This window comes from Chlamydotis macqueenii, chromosome 1 (assembly GCF_036417535.1).
Source record: "Chlamydotis macqueenii isolate bChlMac1 chromosome 1, bChlMac1.mat, whole genome shotgun sequence".
Classification (NCBI taxonomy): Eukaryota; Metazoa; Chordata; class Aves; order Otidiformes; family Otididae; genus Chlamydotis; species Chlamydotis macqueenii.
In genome coordinates, this window is record NC_141556.1 from 76798707 (window position 1) to 76819086 (window position 20380).

Genomic DNA, 20380 nt, shown 5'->3' on the forward strand with positions numbered 1-20380 from the left:
AACCCAACAAAAAAAAATAAGGCCTGTTTCTATCCACCTCGTGCATTCAGCTCCACGTGGGAAAGGCTGCCTCTCTTCTCCAGGTGTAGGAGCCAGCCTGTGGGACATTAAAGCTCTCATCGCGACGGACGGGCTGTGGATCAGCTGGAGGGGGGCAGCTGGCAGAGGGTCTGGGGGCAATGGGCAGAAGGCGCCCTGCTCTGTCTGCCAGCTTCAGGTGGCCACATGTCCTGCAGAAGGCAGCAAGTTGGAAGTTGGGGTTGCAGAGGGGATAGCAGCAAGTGCTTCCTCTCACTGATGTGTTTTGGTGGGGGAATACGCTGGATGCGCCCGTGAGGCAGGGAAAAGCTAATGGGAGGGAGTGCTGCAACAGAGCTGGGAAGCAGTCGGGAACTGGGATGCTGTCCTTCGGGAGCTGGCAGCAGTCGGGGGAAGGATGGTTTATTCTCTGAGCTGAGTGTAAGGACACAGAGCTCACAGAAAGGGAGATGAAGGCAAGGTGACTATTATTTTAACTTTGTGGGACACAGTCAAGGTCCAGGCTTCTTGTCTCAAATGTGATGTACCTCAGATTGGGGAGGCCATGAAAGGAAGGTTTCCACAAACGTGGTTTAGCAATTGTCAACTATACTGAAATTCAGGGATATGGTCTCTCATCTCCTGCCCCAGCTCCCCATTGCTGACCTTCACTGATACCTGTCCAGGTAGCATCGCTGGCGAAGGTGTGCTGATGTGTATCACTAATACGTGCACTCCCATCACCAGGCAGAATTGTTACCGAGATTAATCTCAGTTCATTTTTGATGACGAATAGGGGAGATAGCTCTGCATGTTAATGAAAAAAAAAGACAGGATTATTTTTACCTCCCTCAGTCACATATGGCTGAGGATGTGAAATGTTCCTTGGCTACAAGGAACGAGCAAGCTGGGACTTGGCACCCGCCTGAGCAGCTGCCTTTTCCCAGGCAGCCCCCACCCACCGCAGCTGCACCCCAGGCTGGGGAACTGGGTTTAGGCTTTCAGACGATGCTGTTTGGTAGCCCCTGAAGCCAGAGACCTCAAAACTACGATGGTCTTCAAGGAGGTGTCTGCAGGGAGCGAGGCTGGTGGCAAGGAGGGTGGCTGGCCCTGCCGGGTGCTCCACCGGTGAGGTGGCTGGGGGAGGCAAGGTGAAAACTGGGTGATGCGCGGGGATGGACCAGGTGGGAGGGTGCTCCAGCCTTGCTGCAGGAGGGAGGCAGAGGGAATAAGAAGTGTAGTTCATCTTCTCCAGTTGCTGACTGCAGCCAACAGCCAACATAAATGCTACAGAGGAAGGAGGAACAAGACATTCCTTAGAAGGCAATTTTTTGAATAATCTGCCCATGGGGATCTTTGCCCCCACTCCCATTTATTCTTGTTTATATGAGAATTTCTCTCTTAAAAACCCATATTATTGCTCACTGCTAATGTAACTCATATAGACTGAATATAACTGCAAATGTTCTTCTCTTCAGGTACATTCCTGTCCCTTTCTTGCAAGTCTCTCTGCATCTGCAATTTTAGCGATATTTTGGAGCAGTGAGCTCCCTGGGTGATTATGCACAGTACATTAGAACAACAGTATTTCGCTTATCCTTGTTCATGTGCTGCTGTTCAGGTTTATTGACTGTCCCTTTGTTCTCTTTTTATGTGAAAAGTGTAAATAGCAGTACTTACATGTACCTTCTTTGTCCCATTCGTTATTTTGTATACTGCCATTATGTTGCTTTTTACTCACTTTGTCTGGAAATTAAAATAATTTCAATTCTAGCTAGGCTCTATTTCTAAACCTCTTACTTTCCATCTCGAAAACGCTCCCCTCCTCTCTTTTGATGTGTCCTTTGGGATTTGGTGAGAGGCAGTGATGCCAGAAGAGGACCTCCTGTTCCTTCCTCTCTGAGCATTTGGACACAGCTCCCTGCTACTTTCTCTCCTGATCTTTATCCAATTTTGTTCTTAATTTATTTAAGATTTTGGGGGATGATAATATACATTTGGAGAGGGTCCAGAGGAGGGCCACGAAGATGATCAGAGAGCTGGAGCATCTTTCCTATAAGGACAGGCTGAGAGAGTTGGGGCTGTTCAGTCTGGAGAAGAGGAGGCTCTGGGGAGACCTTATAGCAGCCTTCCAGTACCTAAAGTGGGCCTACAGGAAAGATGGAGAGAAACTGTTCAGTAGGGCCTGTTGTGACAGGACGAGGGGTAATGGTTTCAAAATAGAGGGAGGTAGATTTAGATTAGATATTAGGAAAAATTTTTTTAGAATGAGGGTGCTAGAACACTGGAACAGGTTGCCCAGAGAGGTGGTGGATGCCCCATCCTGGAAACATTCAAGGCCAGGTTCAAGGCTCAGTTGGCTCTGAATAACCTGATCTGGTTGGAGATGTCCCTGCTCCTTGCAGAGGAGTTGGACTAGAGGACCCTTGAGGGTCCCTTCCAACCCTAACCATTCTATGATTTGCAACCCTCAGTAGAGGACTATGGGGCCCATGGTCCTAGCTGGGTTTTCTCTTTGGGAGGTGACAGCTGGTCTGGCTTTACCTGGTTTTCACAGCCATCACCTCCTTCCTTCCGGGGAGCCCTGCCCAGACTGTGTCCATAGTGGGGATCCTTACCCCCAGCTCTGGCCCGTTCCCCTGTCTTTGGTGGTGCCCTTTGCAATCCTCATCGCCCCCAGTTGGGCTTTGCTGTCGGGGGCACTTCATCTGCCCTGTGTGGTGAGCAGCCCTGGGGCTGGGGGTCCTGTTAGGTGCGGTGCGGAGCAGTGTGACATTTGCCCAGTCCTCATCCTCCTTTTGGGGTTTTTGTTTCTTGGCTAGTGCCTGACCCATGACCCTTCTTTGCCTCTCACGAACAACTCTTTCACAAAGGTCTTTATGAAAACCTTTGCAAGTGTCCACACCAATTACATATCAGAGATACTTCTTCTCACCAGGACTTTGATGTACCCAAAGCTTTCAAATAGATTAAAGGAACAGGCTTTTCTCTTCCGCAAACTGGTTGGCTTTCCCCCCACCCCTCATCCAGCAAAGTGAATTACCCCTCTAGAGCACGACGGGCTAAAACCGAACAATTAACCTCGCTACCTGCTGCCAGGCCGGCACACAACATGCCCTCACGCTCGTGCCGTTTGCTCCGGACCAGTGCAATCCAGGCATGGTTAGCGGACAAATCGCTTCCCGCTGCTGGAGAAGATGCTCTTCACTCACTTGGAACAAATCCCTGTAGCACAACTGCTGCTTCTCTGGTTTTTGCTGCATGGGAAGGTTGTGGTGCCTGCTCGCAGCGAGCCTTGGGGCTGGGGGGGGCTGCCGTAGGAACCGATGACCCAGACAGGTTCGCCGTTTCGCTCGCTTTCATTAAATTTTTTTTTTAATGCTTTCTGCTTTCCGGATGGGATGAGCAGCTTGGGGAGGGCCAGATGGGGAAATGCTGGATGCTATAAACATGCTGCAACGGCTTACAATAGCGTTAAACTGTGAAATCAGGGTAGGGAAATTCCTCTGCCCCACCAGCTGAGCTACCCAATACCCATTAAATGCTGGAGAGAGGTGAAGGTGACATTGAGGCACTTTCCCACCTGCCCAGCCCCAACTCTCCCTCCCCACCGCGATTTGAGCCGGGCTGTGGGCTCACTGTGGGTCCAGGCGGGATGCTGGGGCTGGCCCCGCTCCCTGGTGAGTGCAAACTGGGAATACTAGAGGCTGTTGGTGTTGGTGGTACGAACCTTTCCACAGAGGCCACTGGAGCGGTTGGAGGGGTCACAGAGGGTCCTGGGGTGCCTTGCCCCAGCAAGTGCCCCCTTGTTCATGGGGGAACGGCTGGGGACACCGCAGTGTGCGCCCCAGCGGGGACCCTACCTGTGGGTGCATGGAACCGAAGCCAATGGCATGGGGTAGGTGACACCGTCCACACCTCTGCATGGCACAGAGCCAGGCCACCCCGGTGTCCTGTGCTGTAGATTTTGGAGAGAGGCTTGCCCCTCTCCTTCTGGGTTTCCATTTCAGACCAGTGGTGCTGCCTCTCCACTGAGACAGAAGGGATGCGAAGAAGCGATGGTCGGGTTCCCAGCTGCACAGCACGGCACTGCATCTCCAACGTGCTGACGGAGGGCTTTGTGCAAACAGAAATATTCTCATCTGTGCGGTGTAATAACCCGCCCTGGCAGGCTGCTGCTGCTGCTGCGGCGGGAAATTTCATAGCCTCCTGCAAACTTTTTACTTCCCACCATAATGGTCTGGGACAAATTTTCCAGAAATAATGAAGTTACGCAGGATAAAGCAATTCAAGTGGAGTGGGCAATTAAACTTGTATTTATATTTCTTCTACTGTTTCATAAGGCTGTTGCACGGCACAGTCATTCTGATTGCATCTGTTGTTATCTGGTATTTTAAAATGAGCGGAGAGCTGCTTCACATAGACGTGTGTCGGCTGCCGATTACCTTCCTTTTGTCACCAACTCCTCTGCTTCCTACAGTCAGTCCTGTCTGTCCCTGCTACTTTGTGCCACTTGCAGTGAGGCTCCCTGAGCAACCTCTCACCGTGGGCACCCCTCCCCTGGATACCTCTAGGGTCTCCCCAGGGGTGATGTCTGAGCCTTACCCTATCCTGGTCTTGCTTTTGAGCCCACAGACAAACTCTGCCACCTTCTTCATCAGCACCACTTCCAGGGACATGCAACAAGCCAGGAGTGGTGCAGGACAAGGGGTCAGGTCCTTCTGCTTGGGGTGAGCCTGGGGACATCTGGCGTTACTCTGAGTCTCTTCAGGTGAGTGGGTACCTCCATACAGGGTGGGTTCGCTCTGCAGGGAAGGAAGAGCCCTGCTCCATTGGGAACACGGACCAGTGCCAGCCAGAGCAAAGGTGGCTCCTCCCCAGGGCAACCAAAGCAAAGCACAGCAGAGCAGAGCAAGCCTCCAGAGATATGTGTCCAGCAGGGTCTCCCAGCATTGGGATCTTGTCTGCTTGTGAAACAGTATAAAAGTTTGGCACCTCAGTAATCTCATGGCCTGGCCGTGGCGCTCCGACTGGGCTTTCCTCCACTCATTCATGCGCTGGGTGATGCAGCACCTCTGCCCTTGTTTGCAGTCCTCTGTAGCCATGTACACAGGAAAGGAAAAGTCGCTGTGAAGCCGCCAAGGAGTCAAGAGAAGTAACTGCTTCGAACCTGCCGCCCCATCGTTTCAGCCTGTGCCCTCTGGGTGCTCATCGCTGGGGAGCAACTGTGTGCCTGCACACCTTCCAAAGCACCTTCTTTCCCCGCCTGTTACGCTTGTAACACCGTGTGTGCATAATTATGTTTATTGCTCGTTCTGAAAGAAATAGTAGCTCTGAAGTGTTACCTGTCTGGCTCATTTCTGCGGACGCCCATAACAATAATTAATCATACGTATTAACACGCGGTCAAGAGACTTGTCAAAACTGGAGCTCTCGAGCGGTAAACAGAGCTCACGCAATTAGCAGTCCCTGCTCTGAAAACGCTTGGATTGATTCATTGTTCCTCCCAGCACCTAAGAAAGTCAGGGAAGTAATAAATCATGAAAATATAGACAAGGCACTCGGCAAACTATGATGAAGACACTTCATCAGCTGCCTTCAGCTCTGCGTCAGGGTGTTGCACCAGAGTCAGTGCTGGCTGCGTGACAGCGAGCGCTCACTAACGCTGCAGTAAACTTGGAAATACCGTGCTCTCTTCTAAGTTGAGAGTAGAGAATTTCTGAATTGCTTTTAATCCACCTTCCCCTGAGCATATGCCATCCCTTAAAGTAAAGGTGTAGGAACTTTTAGTGCACAGATTTTGATCTGAAGAGTAGGATTTTCTTCGCCAAGCCCACAAGGCTGGGTAGACAGAGGGGCAAAGGGTGCAGCTGCGTTTTCTGTGCAGGAAAGGGTCCTTCCACCCCTCCACGAGCTCAGGACACTGCAGTGCAAGATGCTCAGCTCTCCTGGATCCTGGGCATGCTTTGTTAAAGCAGCTCCTTTTAACTTGCAAAAAAAATCAACAATTGCTAAAGGAATAAAAGAAAAAAGGACAACAGCGGCAGAAGAGGAACGGTTCCTCCAAACTTTGAAGCTGGTGTTATCTGTTACAGACAACAAAAGGAACTCAAAGCTGGGAGATGGAAAGCAACAAAATGTATGAAAGCAAATGACTTGAATGGGGCTCTCAGAAGTGACGGTGACGTTTCGTGCTCCTTGTTGGCTTCATTTCTGTTTCTGAGCAAAAAAGGAGAGTGTCCTTTAAAGAACAGTGTTGTCTCAGTGGTCTCCAGGCTGGTGTTATTAACAGCGGTTCTATTCAGTAATTGTGGTGTGGGTCTAAAAATCATCAGGAATGCACAGCCCACATGCAGAGTTGAAATAGGAAGGTGGTATGTGGGATTTTTATTTTTTAATAAAGAAAAATAAAAGACTGGTTCTATTCTTTAAAAATTTCTTATAGATGTAAAAGGCAGTTACCTCTCTTGATTTCTCAATGGCTTCACAGCGGCTTTTCCTGTCCTGTGTGCATGGCTACAGAGAACTGCAAAGCTGTTCCCACAAGAAGAGGGTGCTGATACCAGCAAAGCTGAGCTGAATCCATGCAAGACTGTGTCAGAAGCCCAAGGTCCACTGAATCTGGAAACCAACTCACTCTATGAGGACCAAAATGACCCAAGTCTGGTTTCTGAGTTCCTCAGGTTGGAGCACCTCCGGCGGTACCCAGCCCAACCCCCCTGCTCAAAGGACATCCAACCAGGCAGGCTGCTCAGGGCTCCTCCGGGTGAGTTTTGAGTACCTACAAAGATGGAGAGCTCATCACCCCTCTGGGCATCTGTGTCCGTCTTTGACCACCCTCATGGTGTAAAATGCTCCTCCTTGTAGAAGGGAAAGCTCATGTCCTGCCTTCCCAAGGGAAGTCACCTGCGTTGTTCCTGGTGCCCAGTGCCCCAAGCCCATGTTGCTATGCAGTGACGTCCTGCATGGTGATGTCCTGCACAGTGGCTGGCTCAGAGCTGGCATGTGGCCTCCAGTCAGCTGGCACGTCCATTTGGCTGCTCCAGCCATTCCAAAACTTTAGGTGGGGAGCCAGAGCAAAACCCTGGAGCTGCTGTTTTTCTTTCTTCTGCTCTGATGTCTTCAGTGCAACAACTTGACTTGCTTTGGTTGTTTTGAGATAGCAGAAAGAAGAACTATGGTGAAGAAATATGGACTATTGGTCCTATTGAAGTCAGTAGAAGTATGAGCACTGACCTCAGCAAAAAGAGGATCTAAATAATTTTGAGCTAAGAGCATCCTCATATGACCACACTCTAAGGCTTATTCAATTTTTCGGGATGTTTTCAAGAGTAGCCATGTTTATCTCTGCACTAAGCCCTTTTCTAGTTGAGCTGGAGCAGTTGAGAGGGACACCTGCCGTGCTGGACCTTCACTTCACCTGGACATGTGAGAGCAGCCTCCTTTCCAGGGGAAACACTCTGGTCATGTTTTAACAGAAGATTGTGCTCATTACAGCTGAATTTATAACCCATTTGCACTTTATTTATGTGACTGTTTTCCAAGGGACATTGCAGCTTTTCAAGGGAATACATCTTCAAAGTGGAACAGCTCCTCAGCAGGACACAGGTACGTGCCCCTGCCTCAGCGGAGTTTTATCCCTGTAAGAGTCGGACGCTCAGCGTGCTGGGCTATGTACTTCCTTGCAAACTGTGGCGGTTTGGTTCATGTTTAGCTGGGATACGAGACTTCAAATGCAGGAGGTCGAGCTACAGCAAGCAAAAAGTTTCACTCTTCAGGGAAGGATTTTGCTTTAGAAGTTGTTCCATTGATGATTGCCTTTGATAAGTAAATACGGTGCACAGCTTTTACTATTTCCGCAAGCCTAAGAAATTTTCTGTACTGGGACAGTGGATTGCAGAGAACAACCCTGCACTGGGTACCGGGAAGAAGCAGAAAAAGACAAAACTAGGGAGGCAGGTCGACTCCTGTTGCATGGAGGAGGAAGAAATATTCTCCAAGCGACAGGCTGACATCAGAGTGATGAACTGACACAGAGTCACAGCACAAAGGACAACACTTCATGGAACCAGAAGACTCCACTGCACTGATTCGTGATGCAGCTCAAAAGGAGCTGAGGGAGAGGGATGTCCAAGGTATCCTCTTGGAAGTAAATGAAGGAAATGAGATGATGCATGGACCTGACAGTGAAAACACTGCTTAACTAGGAGGTATAAGTTAAAGAATTTGAGTTTTTAGGACACCGGAAAAACTGCACCGTTTGGAAGAGCTCCTCTCCTGCAGAAGACCGGGCTGTCTGGAGCTGCAAGGAGGGATTTCAGTTAACAGAAGTGTGTGAAAAGAAGGACCACCAAACCCTCAGACCATAAAAAAATCTTTGTGTTGGCAACATATAACAGAGACAAAGACTATGCTGTGCAGAAAAGCATAAACTGATTATGTATCAAGATTAAAAGCCCGGGTAATAAATGCAAAGAATAGAAATCGCTTGTTTAGAAACATGCGTTTGAACTAGCTGATATTAATGAAACCTAATAGGATGACACATGACAGGAATGTTGATTAATTTGTTTATAATCTCTTTAGAAAAGATCAACTTGACAAAAGGGAAATAAAACTGGCTCACAGTATAGAATGGTGATGCTGGCAACTATGAAGTCAGTCAACTGGAGTATTTATTCATCCACTGGACCTAAGAAGTAAAGCTTGAGGTGTCCCTCCAGATGATATGTGCCTGACACCATTAAATTCAATTGAGCTTTATGAGTCACCCCTAAAGAGGATGACTACTAGTTAAACACGCCAATAATGTTTGCAACATACCACACACCTGTCATCGTGAGGCAGTTCGTTATGAATGGTATAAAGTGGAGATTTCTGTCTGCCAGAATTTCTAAAACCCCCAGATGTCAATTTTCTGACAAAAAGGCCTCTTTCGGCATGAACAACATCTACGTCACGTCTCGTCTTCATGGATAAGGAGAAGTGGTTCACAGAACAAGGATGCTGAAGCAGCTTGAGGTATCAGCAGCCATGACTTTGATCACATCCACTATGTGAACATAAAATAAGGAGATAGAACAAGTCAGATAAACTCTTTGCCTTTCAAAAGGGCAATTTCACAAAGCCAAATACTAACACATCAGTTAGGAGAAAAAACATTTAAGCAGGAAAATATAGATGGTATTTTCAAACTGTGTAATCAAATTTAACAAAGAATCATCCCAGAATCCAAAAAGACCCAAACTACTTTAAAAAAAAACAACAAACCCATCCTGTTTTTGAAGGTATATAAAAGCAAACTGGGGGGAAAAAAAAAGATGTGTATCAACAGATGAAGGGAGAAATTTGTGTTAAATCATGCCGAGGAAAGCAGGAAGTGCACAGGGAGTATCAATGGCTTGAGATGGTAATGGTAAGAATATAAAAGTAAATGGGAATGTGAGATTCATCAACAGTATTATTTTAAAAGTGGAATTTTTAAATAAATGTCTTTGCTCTGTGCAGACAGAATTACCAGGTGGTAGTGGGACACAACATTCTGCTGGTGACCAAATACTTTTAAGCCTTGCAGTCCTTAAACATCACGTTAAACAGCAATTACCAATTTTTTTTTAATTAGAACTTTGTATCCAAGAAGTTGTCTGAGGAGCTTTTTAAACTGCTAATAATGAAATTTCAGACACATTAGGATATGAGGGAAGTCTCAGCAGTCCAGAGAAAGCTGAAATTTTGCCAATATTTTAAAAAGGGAAAGAGGATGGCCAAAGTGAGAGAGCGTTAGCCTGACTTTGATCCCCAGAAAAAAAAAGCAGTGATGGGATTGATTGTGCAAGGCTTGAGTAATAAAGAATTAAAAGGGGCTAATAAAATTAAATGCTAATCAAGGTGGATTTAAGTAAAATTACTCTTCTCAAACTAATTTGATATCTTTTTATGAGATTACAAGTTTGGATGACAAATGAAACAGCGTTAAGGTAATAGACTTCTGTAAGGCACATGACTTGGCACCATTGCCTAGTATTTTGAGTAGGGAACTGGAATGATATAATTTCAACACGGCACCCGTTAAATGAATTAAAAACCACCTAACCGACGTAATTAAATGAGGAATCATCTTTAAGAGGTTATATGTTTTGTAGGGTCCTCCAGGAAGTGGTTCCTGTCCCGACATGATTTAACTGCTATATCTTGATCGGGAAACTCATCTCCCCTGCAAAAACACGTGTTACTGACACTTTTTATAGATGAATCAAGTGTTGGACTGCAGGAAATACTGAATAGGATGGTTTACAGGTACACTCCAATCTAGATAATTTTTAGAAAATAGCAAATTGGTCTACATTTCAGTATGGCTGTGTATGAAGTCATATCCCTGAACTCAAGAACATGGGCCTCACTGATTTTGCCCTTGGGGAGAAAAGCTCAAAAAGAAAAAAAAAAAAAAGAACTCGGATATGAATCTGGCTGGTAGAAAGTGCCTGGTGTCCCTAGCCAGTGCCATGGCCAGAAGAGCAAACACAGCAGTTGAGTGAGCAAAGCTGGCAGAAGGAGGCTGCATGTCCTTTGCATTTGGCATCTCTATGGCTAAGATTTGAAAATGTCCCAGTTCGGACATCTCCGACTCCACCGTGATTTTGAGAAGTTGGAAACAACACCAGAAGGACCCACAGAAATGGGAAAAGGACTGTACAATTTGCCCAAAGAAGTGAAAATCAGGGGAGCTCATTCTGTCTTGCTGAAAGAGAGGCTCAGGATGATTTCACCGTGACCTTTATGTAACTCAGGGTGCACAAGCTGGAAAGCTGCACAGAGGCAAATTCATATCTGAAATAACATCATCTTAAAAATACATATATATGTATTCATATGGGTGTGTATGGTGTTTTCTTTACAAAGAGAGTAATTTGTCACTAAAAACTTTGAATGATTGCGCTGATTCTTTGCAACTGTCGATTTTAAAATCAAGATATGATGTGTATCTTTAGACAAAAATTAATTATGGGAGTCTCATTCATTAAAAACAAACAAACAAATACTCATGTGAACCCCTTCAGCTTAACTTATTGGGCTTTGGATCAGGCCCTGCCTTAATTATGGAGAATTCTTCAAAATGACCAGTGGCTAGGGTGCTTCTGTCCCCATCGCCTCGCTGGGACTGTGCAAACCACTGGAACTAAGAAAAACGCTCCTTTACCCAGACATGTCATTTCACACCCTGGCAGGCAATTAAAATGCAAATTAAAAATGTTAATTAGAACTGTTTCAACATCTATTCTAATGCACAAGATGGGAATTCTGTACAGTGTACGGAGAAAGATGCATTGTTCCTCGGGCAAAACCCTCCCACAACTCTTGCTCTGGAGTGAGCAGAAATAGCTGCTACTTTTTTTTAAAACCTTATTGCAGCAAAAAGAAACAAAAATAAAGTGCCACATTCTGATCTTGATCTCAAATGCTGGGGATAAATCCACCACTCTCAGGGGAGTCATGGTCTGTTGTTGATTTAACAAGACCAGAATCAAGCCCTGTAAGAGTACTTACACTGCAAGAAGGTGCGAAAGGGTATCAATGAAACTTCTGTGTTATCCTGTTTTTACTGTTCCCCCCTCATGCCTTTTTTTTTTTTTTTTTTTTTTTAAATCACAACCAATTTACGTGTAAAGAAGGACACTAGGTAATGTAAGGCTCAAACACACTGGATGGCAGCCTGGGGATAACCCTCTTTCAATGGGGATTTGGGAAGGAAGGAGGAGGCTGTGCCGCAGCACTCAGCCCCCGTAGCTGAGCCCGCGCAGTAGCAGGAGCAGGCTTTTCTAATGACAACAGCTCTGTAAATGAATGCCGGCAGGTCTCATTTCCATGTTAAATATGCAGTTGCTTCACTGAGGCTCATCCCAATACACCCTGATGTTTAAGACAACTTTCTTCCCTCTCCTACTTAAAATCTACCTACATCAAAGATGAAATCTGGATGCTCCCAGAGCTGTGATGAGGTTGTTTTTACAGCTATTTGAGCAGCGTGTTATACCTGCTTATTTGAAGATGATGATATTTGTATTGTTGCTAAGAATTCATGCCAAGCATAATTTTGGGGCGTTGTGAAGATAGCACATTTGCATATTTTAAGTATTGATATAACACAAAATTCTTTTTATGACTCTTTTCACAGCATAATAATGCTCTTTCCCTTGCGTGACAGCCTTTAGCATAGAAAAATTCAAAAACAGAAGAAAATTATTTTTTAGAAAATGGATTTTTTTTTTTAATCTGATTTTCATTTTCCTGTGTTTGGAGCATCCTTTACTGCTCATGACCTGCTGCATATCATCCAGATAAAAACAGTAATTGCCTAGAGATATAGGCACTTCACACAGCAATGCCTTAATCAAACAAATGACTGAATTCTGAAGAAGTTTACTTATTTTTTTTTCTGAGGCATACTCTATTTCTAGCCTTTCAGATTTTATGTCAGTTGCTGATGTAGAAGATGGCCCATATGAATGTCTTCCTTCTTTCTTTCCTCTTCCGTCCCTTTGCCTAGCCTCTGCCCTTCCCTACTTCTTCATCCTTTGAGCGCAGAGAGGCTCTATTTCTGCTCTCACAGGCTCCACGCCAAGCCCTAGGACAGAAATAGTTGGTGCAGAGTCTACAGACCTCCTCATCCTTCCCTCCTCTGAGCGATACCTCTTTTGTTTCCCTTGTCCTGCTTCTAGCAAACAGCTTTCCGCTTTCCATTCCGCTTTCCTCCAAAAGGGCTCTCCTGGAGCAGCTCTTTCCCAAAAACCCACCTCACTTCTTAGCAATGGCAGCAGGCTGGCATCAAGGCAGGGGATTCGGAGAGGCCACGTAGCTCAGGCGGGCTGGAGGATGTGCTAATGAGCAGCACGTTACTGGTGAGCGTCTGTATTTACAGGGGCTTCAAAGGGCGAAAAACCTGAAAGATGGGGAGGAAGGAAATCTGGTGAAAGACACCATCTCCTCTTCTGTAATCTTCTTTCTGTGTGGTGAGGGATATTTATACTGTATTTTAATTGCCTAGAGCCCCTGTGATGCTTGGCTGGTGTGAGCTTTCTTGTGGTGCAGGGTGATGCTGGTGGTGACCCGGTCCCCCTGGGCAGGCTGTGGATCTGAGGGGCTTCTGCCCACGCTGGTGGCCAGTATTTCTTGGTAGCATTTTATTTCTGTAAATAAATTTTCTGAAAAGTCAGAGTATGTAATTTGGTGATGGCAAGCTGGTGACATGTGCTTACCAGCCCCCTGATAGAGGTGCCGCGTGTGAATGACTGTTCTGCTGAGGGACATAGCGATGAGCAAAAACATGGCCATGCAGGTGGGGAAACAAGATGGGTCAGATGGGTGACCTGGCAGTGACGTGAAGCTCCTGTTCAGCAGCAGATTTGTTAGTGGCTTCAGTCTCCTTCAATTAGCTTATTCTGCTCTGGAGTGAAGGAAATGAAACTTAGAAAGTTAAAGTACTGCTGAAGGAACCATTTTCCCGTAGCTTTAGCAAACATTTTGTCTCCAGCTCAGGAGATAAGGATTCACAGGGGAGCTGCCAGTTTTGGGGACAGAGCAAAGAGACAAAAAAAAGACATCTGGGGAAATGCTGAGGGTGAGTGGCAGGGCCTAGCGCTGCTCTGGCAGGGAGCAGGTTGTGTCCGCAGCTGATTTAACCCCTGGGATGCTCTCCAGGCTTTGCCGGTGAGGCCGCTGAAGGCGGATGCCTCCCCTCATTACAGGGTGTGCTTGGCCTCATTTCAGGCCCCGCGGGATGCCTGACAGTGTTAATTGTGATTAGCCCCGTCAGATGCTTGATGGCTGCCCACTGCAAAGCCAAGCACAAGGGTTGAGCTGCAGCCAGGAGGCCTTGCCCCAGCTTCTGCGTGTGCAGGCCAACGCCTCCCTTCCCGGCGCCCGTGGTAGGACCCTTGGGAAGGCAGCTGAGAGGCCTTTCTTAAGGGTTTTTCTCTACTGAGCCCAGAAGAGGCATGGCTGGAGGGAACAGCCAGCGATGGCTCCCTGCGGCTTGATGGTCAGCAAGGGGCAGGGAGGAAGCCATCAACTGCTGCTGCGTTTCAGTGGCAGCAGATGCTACCTCGCAGGGAGCACTGGCAGGGACCTGTGCTGCCAAAATCCACCCGAGGCCTTGTGCTCCTCGCCTCCCACCCAAAGTGGTGGCCCCAGCAGGTCAAGGGCAGCACGGTGGTGGCAGCCAGGCCAGTGTCCCCACACCTGCCCTACTGCCAAGGGACGACAGAGCAAATGGCGATCTGGCTGCAGTAGAGGCAGGATTGCTATTCTCCACTTGGAAATGAAATTTCTGAGCTTTGAATTGATGCTTTTATTTTCATAACCATCTCAGCTTTGCCGCAGCGTTTACATAGAGCAGCAGGAGACCATTACCCTGGGATAATGCTCAATGCCGCTGACATTATCCACCTCTCAGTGGAAACACAGGGGATCTCTGCCAGCCCCTCCTGGCTGGGTGGCCTGCCCTTGGTTAGGGGTAATGGCTGCAAAAAAATAAAGCCCTCTTCTATTACAAAGTTTATCCATCCAGCAGTTTGCAACTTTAATATGAAAAATTACCTCGGTTATTTCAAAATACTGGCAGTTGAAATTCAGTTTGGTGTGATTTTTTTTTTTTTTTTTTTTTGAGGTTGGATAAACAGTTGGCAAGTGCCATCCCTGCCTTTAAGAACTCACTAAAAAAACCAGCATGATTTGATTTGTTTGTACAGTGAAAAGATTGTTCTTTAATCCCTTTGGAGTTGCTGGATTTGATACTCCTGCCAGTCGAACTAATGAAAAATCCTCTGGCAGGATGTGTCAGGGAATCAGGAGACATCCATCCCCTTGCCTCTCCTGAAGACAGCCGGTATCTTGAAAATGGCAGAGCAAGGGACACAACTCCTGCATCCCTTTGTGAAATAGGGTAGCTGCACTCCATGCCAGAAAGAAGCACAGAGATGGAAGTCTTACTGTATTTGATATAAAATTAGACTCAATTATCAAACAGGAGATATAGGAGTTCCTGAAAAAAAAGACAAACCCAAAACCAAACAAACCACCAAAACTCAAACAACACTACCCAATAAGCATTTAAGTAGTGGGTTTTTTTCCTCCTCAGTTAGATTAGTACAGTGAAATCCACTATTTAAAAAATAATCGATATAATATTCTTGTTATAATCTTAGGCATTCCAAATAGCAATTAATTATTTAATGAATATGAATGAATAGCTCAGTACATAAACTGTATGAAATAATAAGAGAGATTAAATCAGGCATGTTGCACCTGACTGGGGAGGCAGAAAGAAGTTGTCATTAAGGAAGAGAGTGGTTTGAGGCTTCACACCAGTTACAATGATACAATTAAACAAAAATAGGCTAATTGGATCTTAAGTGAGGTTAAACTGAACCCCCCTTGGGATCAGCTCGGTTGCTGAAGCACAGTTACCTGCTGGACTTTGAGATGTTCTCCAATGCTGGGGACATCTCTGTGGGGCTGGCTGGTGTTAATACAGGACCTGCTGGGGAGGCCAGGAGGGAACAGCTAACTCTGTGTTCAGGCAACGGAACCAGGACCAGCTCTTCTTAGTCACTTACTGACATAGGTATGTACATTCTTAAAACCCACTGTTTTCTATTAATGGAACTAGGAATTTTTGTATTGATTTAGTAAGGGAGAACATCCTTAAATAACAGTACTTTCAGTCTCCTCTGTTAATCAAATATCTAAGCAGCAATTTCAGGGACTTAAAGATAGCCATTGGTTTTGGGAAAATGTCTAGCAAGCGTTTTTAATGTTACTATTTCAAATATATCCAATTCCAAATGTATTTGTTTTACAAATATTAGAAGCTAAAATAATAGCTTAGAAACAATACAGAACATCCAATCTGAAACCTCCCCAATGCTTTTTACTCAAAAGCTTCAAAATGTCTCCTGAAAAGCTCCAAATGCAAAGAAACATGTTCTCAGGGAAAAAAAAAAAAACATTCATTAAAGCATTCTGTGCTGGGAATCTTTCAGATTCATCACAATGGTTCACACATTCACTAGAAATAATAAGAAAAACAAGATTACATTCCTCTATCCTTTCTCATTCCAAAGGCTTCCCTTGATATAGATACGTGTGTGTGTGTGCATGTGTGTTTGTACATCCATAAATTGCTTTCTTTTTTTGTTTTATTAATTTTTGTTGACTTATCTTTATATGTTACTTGAGAGAAAGACAAATACCAAATCAGTTCAGGTGGTGAGGACAGAGCTCTTCAGTGTGCCGATGAAAACTAATTCAGGAACCAGACAGTGAAATACTTGTCTAACAATTCTTCAGAGCAAGTAAGTGTTTAATTGTTGATATAATCCCAGGAAGCAGGCTCTGATGATCATATTATCCTTTAATTATCACAGGAGTTCAACAGTCAAACAATTAGCTTTTCATTTCCTCACCAAGATCTAAGTACCTCACAACATGTTCAAACAGAATTTTTCTAGAACTGGGAGATCTAACCAGCGGTTTTCCTTGTAATTTAGTGTTTATTGTATAAATATATATATAGAGAGAGCATCCTTAAAAAAATAAACTTCATATCCAACACTGGGAATATTTCTCTGCAGTTAAGAAGCCAATGCTTATTGGGAAAGTAGCTTCTTTTCTAAACTGTGCTGAAGGATGTAGATCAGTTTTAACAGAGAAAGGTGTGGTGTCCACACACAGTTGGCATCTGTGCAGATTTCAATGGCCGGTTCAAATTAACCCGTCTTTGATAATACACATATGGCACTGCAAGTAGAAGAAAAAGATGCACTGAGAAATGGGATGATTTTTTTTTTTTTGAATCATGAAGGCTGATGTATTAAAAGTAATACATTCAGCAAATGACAATTAAGGAAATTCAATAATATGTCTTGTAAACCTTTTTACTGAAGTTAAGAGTATGTCATTAATAAAATGCGTAAAATTAGAAAAAGATTTCCTTAAATGAATTGCTTTTGGAGATGTCTTAGGAAGTATTATTTTGACAATGTTAATTGTTGTCTTTTTCTTTTTTGATAAATGGATTATGCAAAATTAATTCCCTCACTATGTAGATTTAATCCACAACACAGGACCACTGTCAGAATTTTAAAGTATTTTGAGTTTTCTAATGAATAGATACAAAAAAAAGCCATACTTAATTAATTTATTAGTTTGAAATTTGAAATTATAAATCAGTCACTGTCTTTATCTACAGTTTCCTGCATTTGACCAAATGCTACTGTAAGAATGCCCGGAGAAAATCATTATAGGATATTTTTGAAGACAAAGTTTTATCATAATATTCTGAAATGTGGAATAACTCCCCTTCAGTTAGGTCAATGCTGTATTCATGAAGAACCTACAAAAGATAGAGATAAATTTTAAAGTTATTCCAGTGCTTTGGGTGAGCAAGAAGTAAAAACATTAGTTTATCTTGCTAAAATATCTTTACAAAACAACTTGATTCAGCTCCACTTTGTCTTAGGTTTCTCAGAATATTAGAAAATCAAACCTCCCTTAATTATCTCTTACTCTTCCTGTGCCAGTACTGGCTCCCTGGGATGCATATCTGAAAACATGCACATGCAGGGATTTTGTCCACTAGCCCAACTAGCACTTGCCTGAGGGAGCACTGGGAAATGGGTAGCACCCATGTGCATAGAAGCTAATTTACAAAAAGTACATGTTTAAAAGGCTTTCACTGCTATCTGAAGATGAGATGCAGAGGTGGAATATCCTCCTTTCTGTCCTCCTTGGGTGATCTGCAGCTTTTGCATCCAGAAAAAGAGAAGGAATAATCCGGTCACTCAGACTGTGCCAACCCGTATGTATACAATAATGCCCATGATGCACTCGAACTTTTAATTTCCATGGGACAAATGCTCAGCCTATAAGCATGCCTCCTACCACTTCACTGAGAACCCAACTTGAACAGGATACATCTGGTTCACCCGATGCTAAAAGCCAGGTTAGATACCTGCATCTTTCAAATATTTCACCTGGTGCGTTTTTCAGCACTTCAACAGTTTTAAATGTTTTCAACATGCTGACATGAAAGAAAATAATGCATTAATTTCTGAGGATTCCTTCTGGTTTTAGATGCACCTGGGAATTTAAACTCTGAAAGTGACCAGCAACACAATGTGTCCTTGTGTGCTATGCCAGTTGTCATTAGCTTTCTGGCAAACTCAGATTTGTCTGCCCCTTTCCCTCTTAACAGCTCAGCATCAGAAATCGCTAATGACCCCTTACAGATAGTACAGCCATAAATAGCGGTGTTACTGAAGTTAGTAGAGAGCTAATTTCCCCATTTCGGTAAATTAAGTTACCTAGGAGATAAAGGGATCTGTATGTCCACAAATCACTTGATACCTTGTCAAACGGCAGATTAACACTTTTGTAGTAGGATTTTGAAATTGGGGATTGCTTCTTGATGTAGATCTACAAGAAGTTAGTTTTTTGTTTGGGTTTTTTTCTTTTTCTTTTTTTTTTTTTTTCCTCCTTAGCTTACGTTTTGTTAGGAAGCTTGATTTGAAGGTTTCTGACACTGCTTTAACTAGAAATGGTAATCATTACATGTCCTAAAGGACCATGACAAATTAAAATCAAATGCAATGGGCCTGATCTTCACTCCTTCTCCCCTGAGCCTGGTTTGCTGAGGCAGTGCCCCAGCAGCCAGAAAGCTGCAGTGACAGACAGAGAGCCTCAGGCAGGAAGCTAATACAGCCACATTGGTACATCTTGCTCCTCAGCCTTCCTAGAGGGTCCAGCAGGAACTCAGGTTTCAGCTCTGTAGCAGTGCCAGAACATATCACATTGCCACCAGTCCTAAATAAGTAAAGATTCAAAAGAGCATTTCTATGACCGGTATAATTGAACAGGTTTGTATCTACCAGGCTACAAGCTGGCTTCCTGCAGCTCCAGGGGAAGGGGAGCATCAGAAGCACATCTTACCGTTGCTTATTGCAGCCAAGCATTTGCTTACTGCAATTGAGCATCCCGTCTGCTAGTAGATCAGTTTTTTGAAGTAGTGGTGATACCAAGGGCTGTCCTACTGTGTACAGCATTAAATGGATTCAGGGCCCCACTCTATTTTTTTTTTCTTGCAATTGAACACCAAATATTCAGAATTACTCCAGAATAGACAATTATTATTATTATTTTTCCTAGTTAAAACAGTGTCAAAGATTTTGAAATTAGTGAATCTAAGCAAAAATCAAACTCCCCATGGATCTAGATGAAGAATCACTGGTATCCAGAATACACAGGTGTGTATTTGCTCTTCAGGGAGACGAAAGATACCTAAATATTTGCAGAGGACAAGGATCCCTTGCTTGGTACAAAATTATACTGCACGTAGAAAAGCAAGAGAGAAACCAGAACCACAGACTCTCACGTTGCAATTACTTAAGCCTGTTCCACATCTGGGAGGGACAACACCAGCTGGAGGGTCGCAGGATTCTGTAGCTGTAGCAGTGCCTTTAGGGAGACCTACCAGAAGGTACGCTTCTATTCCCTTCCCATTGTTTGTGAAAGATATGCATTTAAATTTGTATAGGAACTAAGATTTTTCTCAGTTTTTTGTTTTTTTTTTTTTCTATTCAGGAGCCTACCAAGACCTCAGACCTCAAGGAAGTGTAATCACATATGGAGAAAGATTACTGTGAGTAATGGTCAAAGCTAAGGTCACAGGGAGGAGCCAGGATGAGTTTATACTTTCTAGTTCAGTACCATTTTTCAGAAAATTTTCAATCAGGAAGCTTAGACAACTGTAGTTTTCTGACTATTAGTTGCTAAACACAACTTACTTGTCTGAAATCTGCAATATTTATCAGTCCAGTATGACATTCATCATAGGATTTAAAAGTTCGCTTCATTGGTCTCCAGCAGTGCATGATCTGGGGCTGAATTCTCAGCATGGCCTTGAGGAATGACGCAGTTTGTAGTCCAGGACTCAGCTAACAAAGTTGGATGAGAAAGACTCACGTTTACTAACAGCGTCATGAACACAACTGGGCACAACTACAATGCAGAATGAAAAGGTGTTGGACTGTAATGCTGCCTTAATCTGCGACTGGCTGTTGAATACTTGTTTACAAATTATTGCAAGATACTGTTTACACAAGATTATTTTAACCTATAACATTTTGATATTCTTGGGAAGTGCAGATGGTATATTTACTTAATCACTGTCAAAGCCCTAACTTGATGTTGTTTGAAACTGATTCTGAAGTCAGTGTTACTTCTCAGATCTCAGTGTTATCACATTTATTATGCTTGTCCTTGTTTCAACTCCCTCTTTCAGTCATTTTTAATTCTCTGCAGTGTTCAT

At 44.3% G+C, this 20380-nt stretch overlaps 1 protein-coding gene across 1 annotated transcript in view; it reads right to left on the reverse strand.

The window, feature by feature from the left end:
- Positions 1-17284: 17284 nt before the first annotated feature.
- Positions 17285-20380, reverse strand: part of EFCAB6 (EF-hand calcium binding domain 6) — a 105936-nt gene continuing 102840 nt past the window's right edge. The window contains exons 27-28 of the mRNA XM_086747825.1: positions 19857-20006; positions 17285-17407 (exon numbers count right to left, since the gene is read on the reverse strand). Of these exons, the coding sequence (XP_086603951.1) occupies positions 17285-17407; positions 19857-20006 (273 nt within the window). The remainder of the gene's footprint in view (positions 17408-19856; positions 20007-20380) is intronic.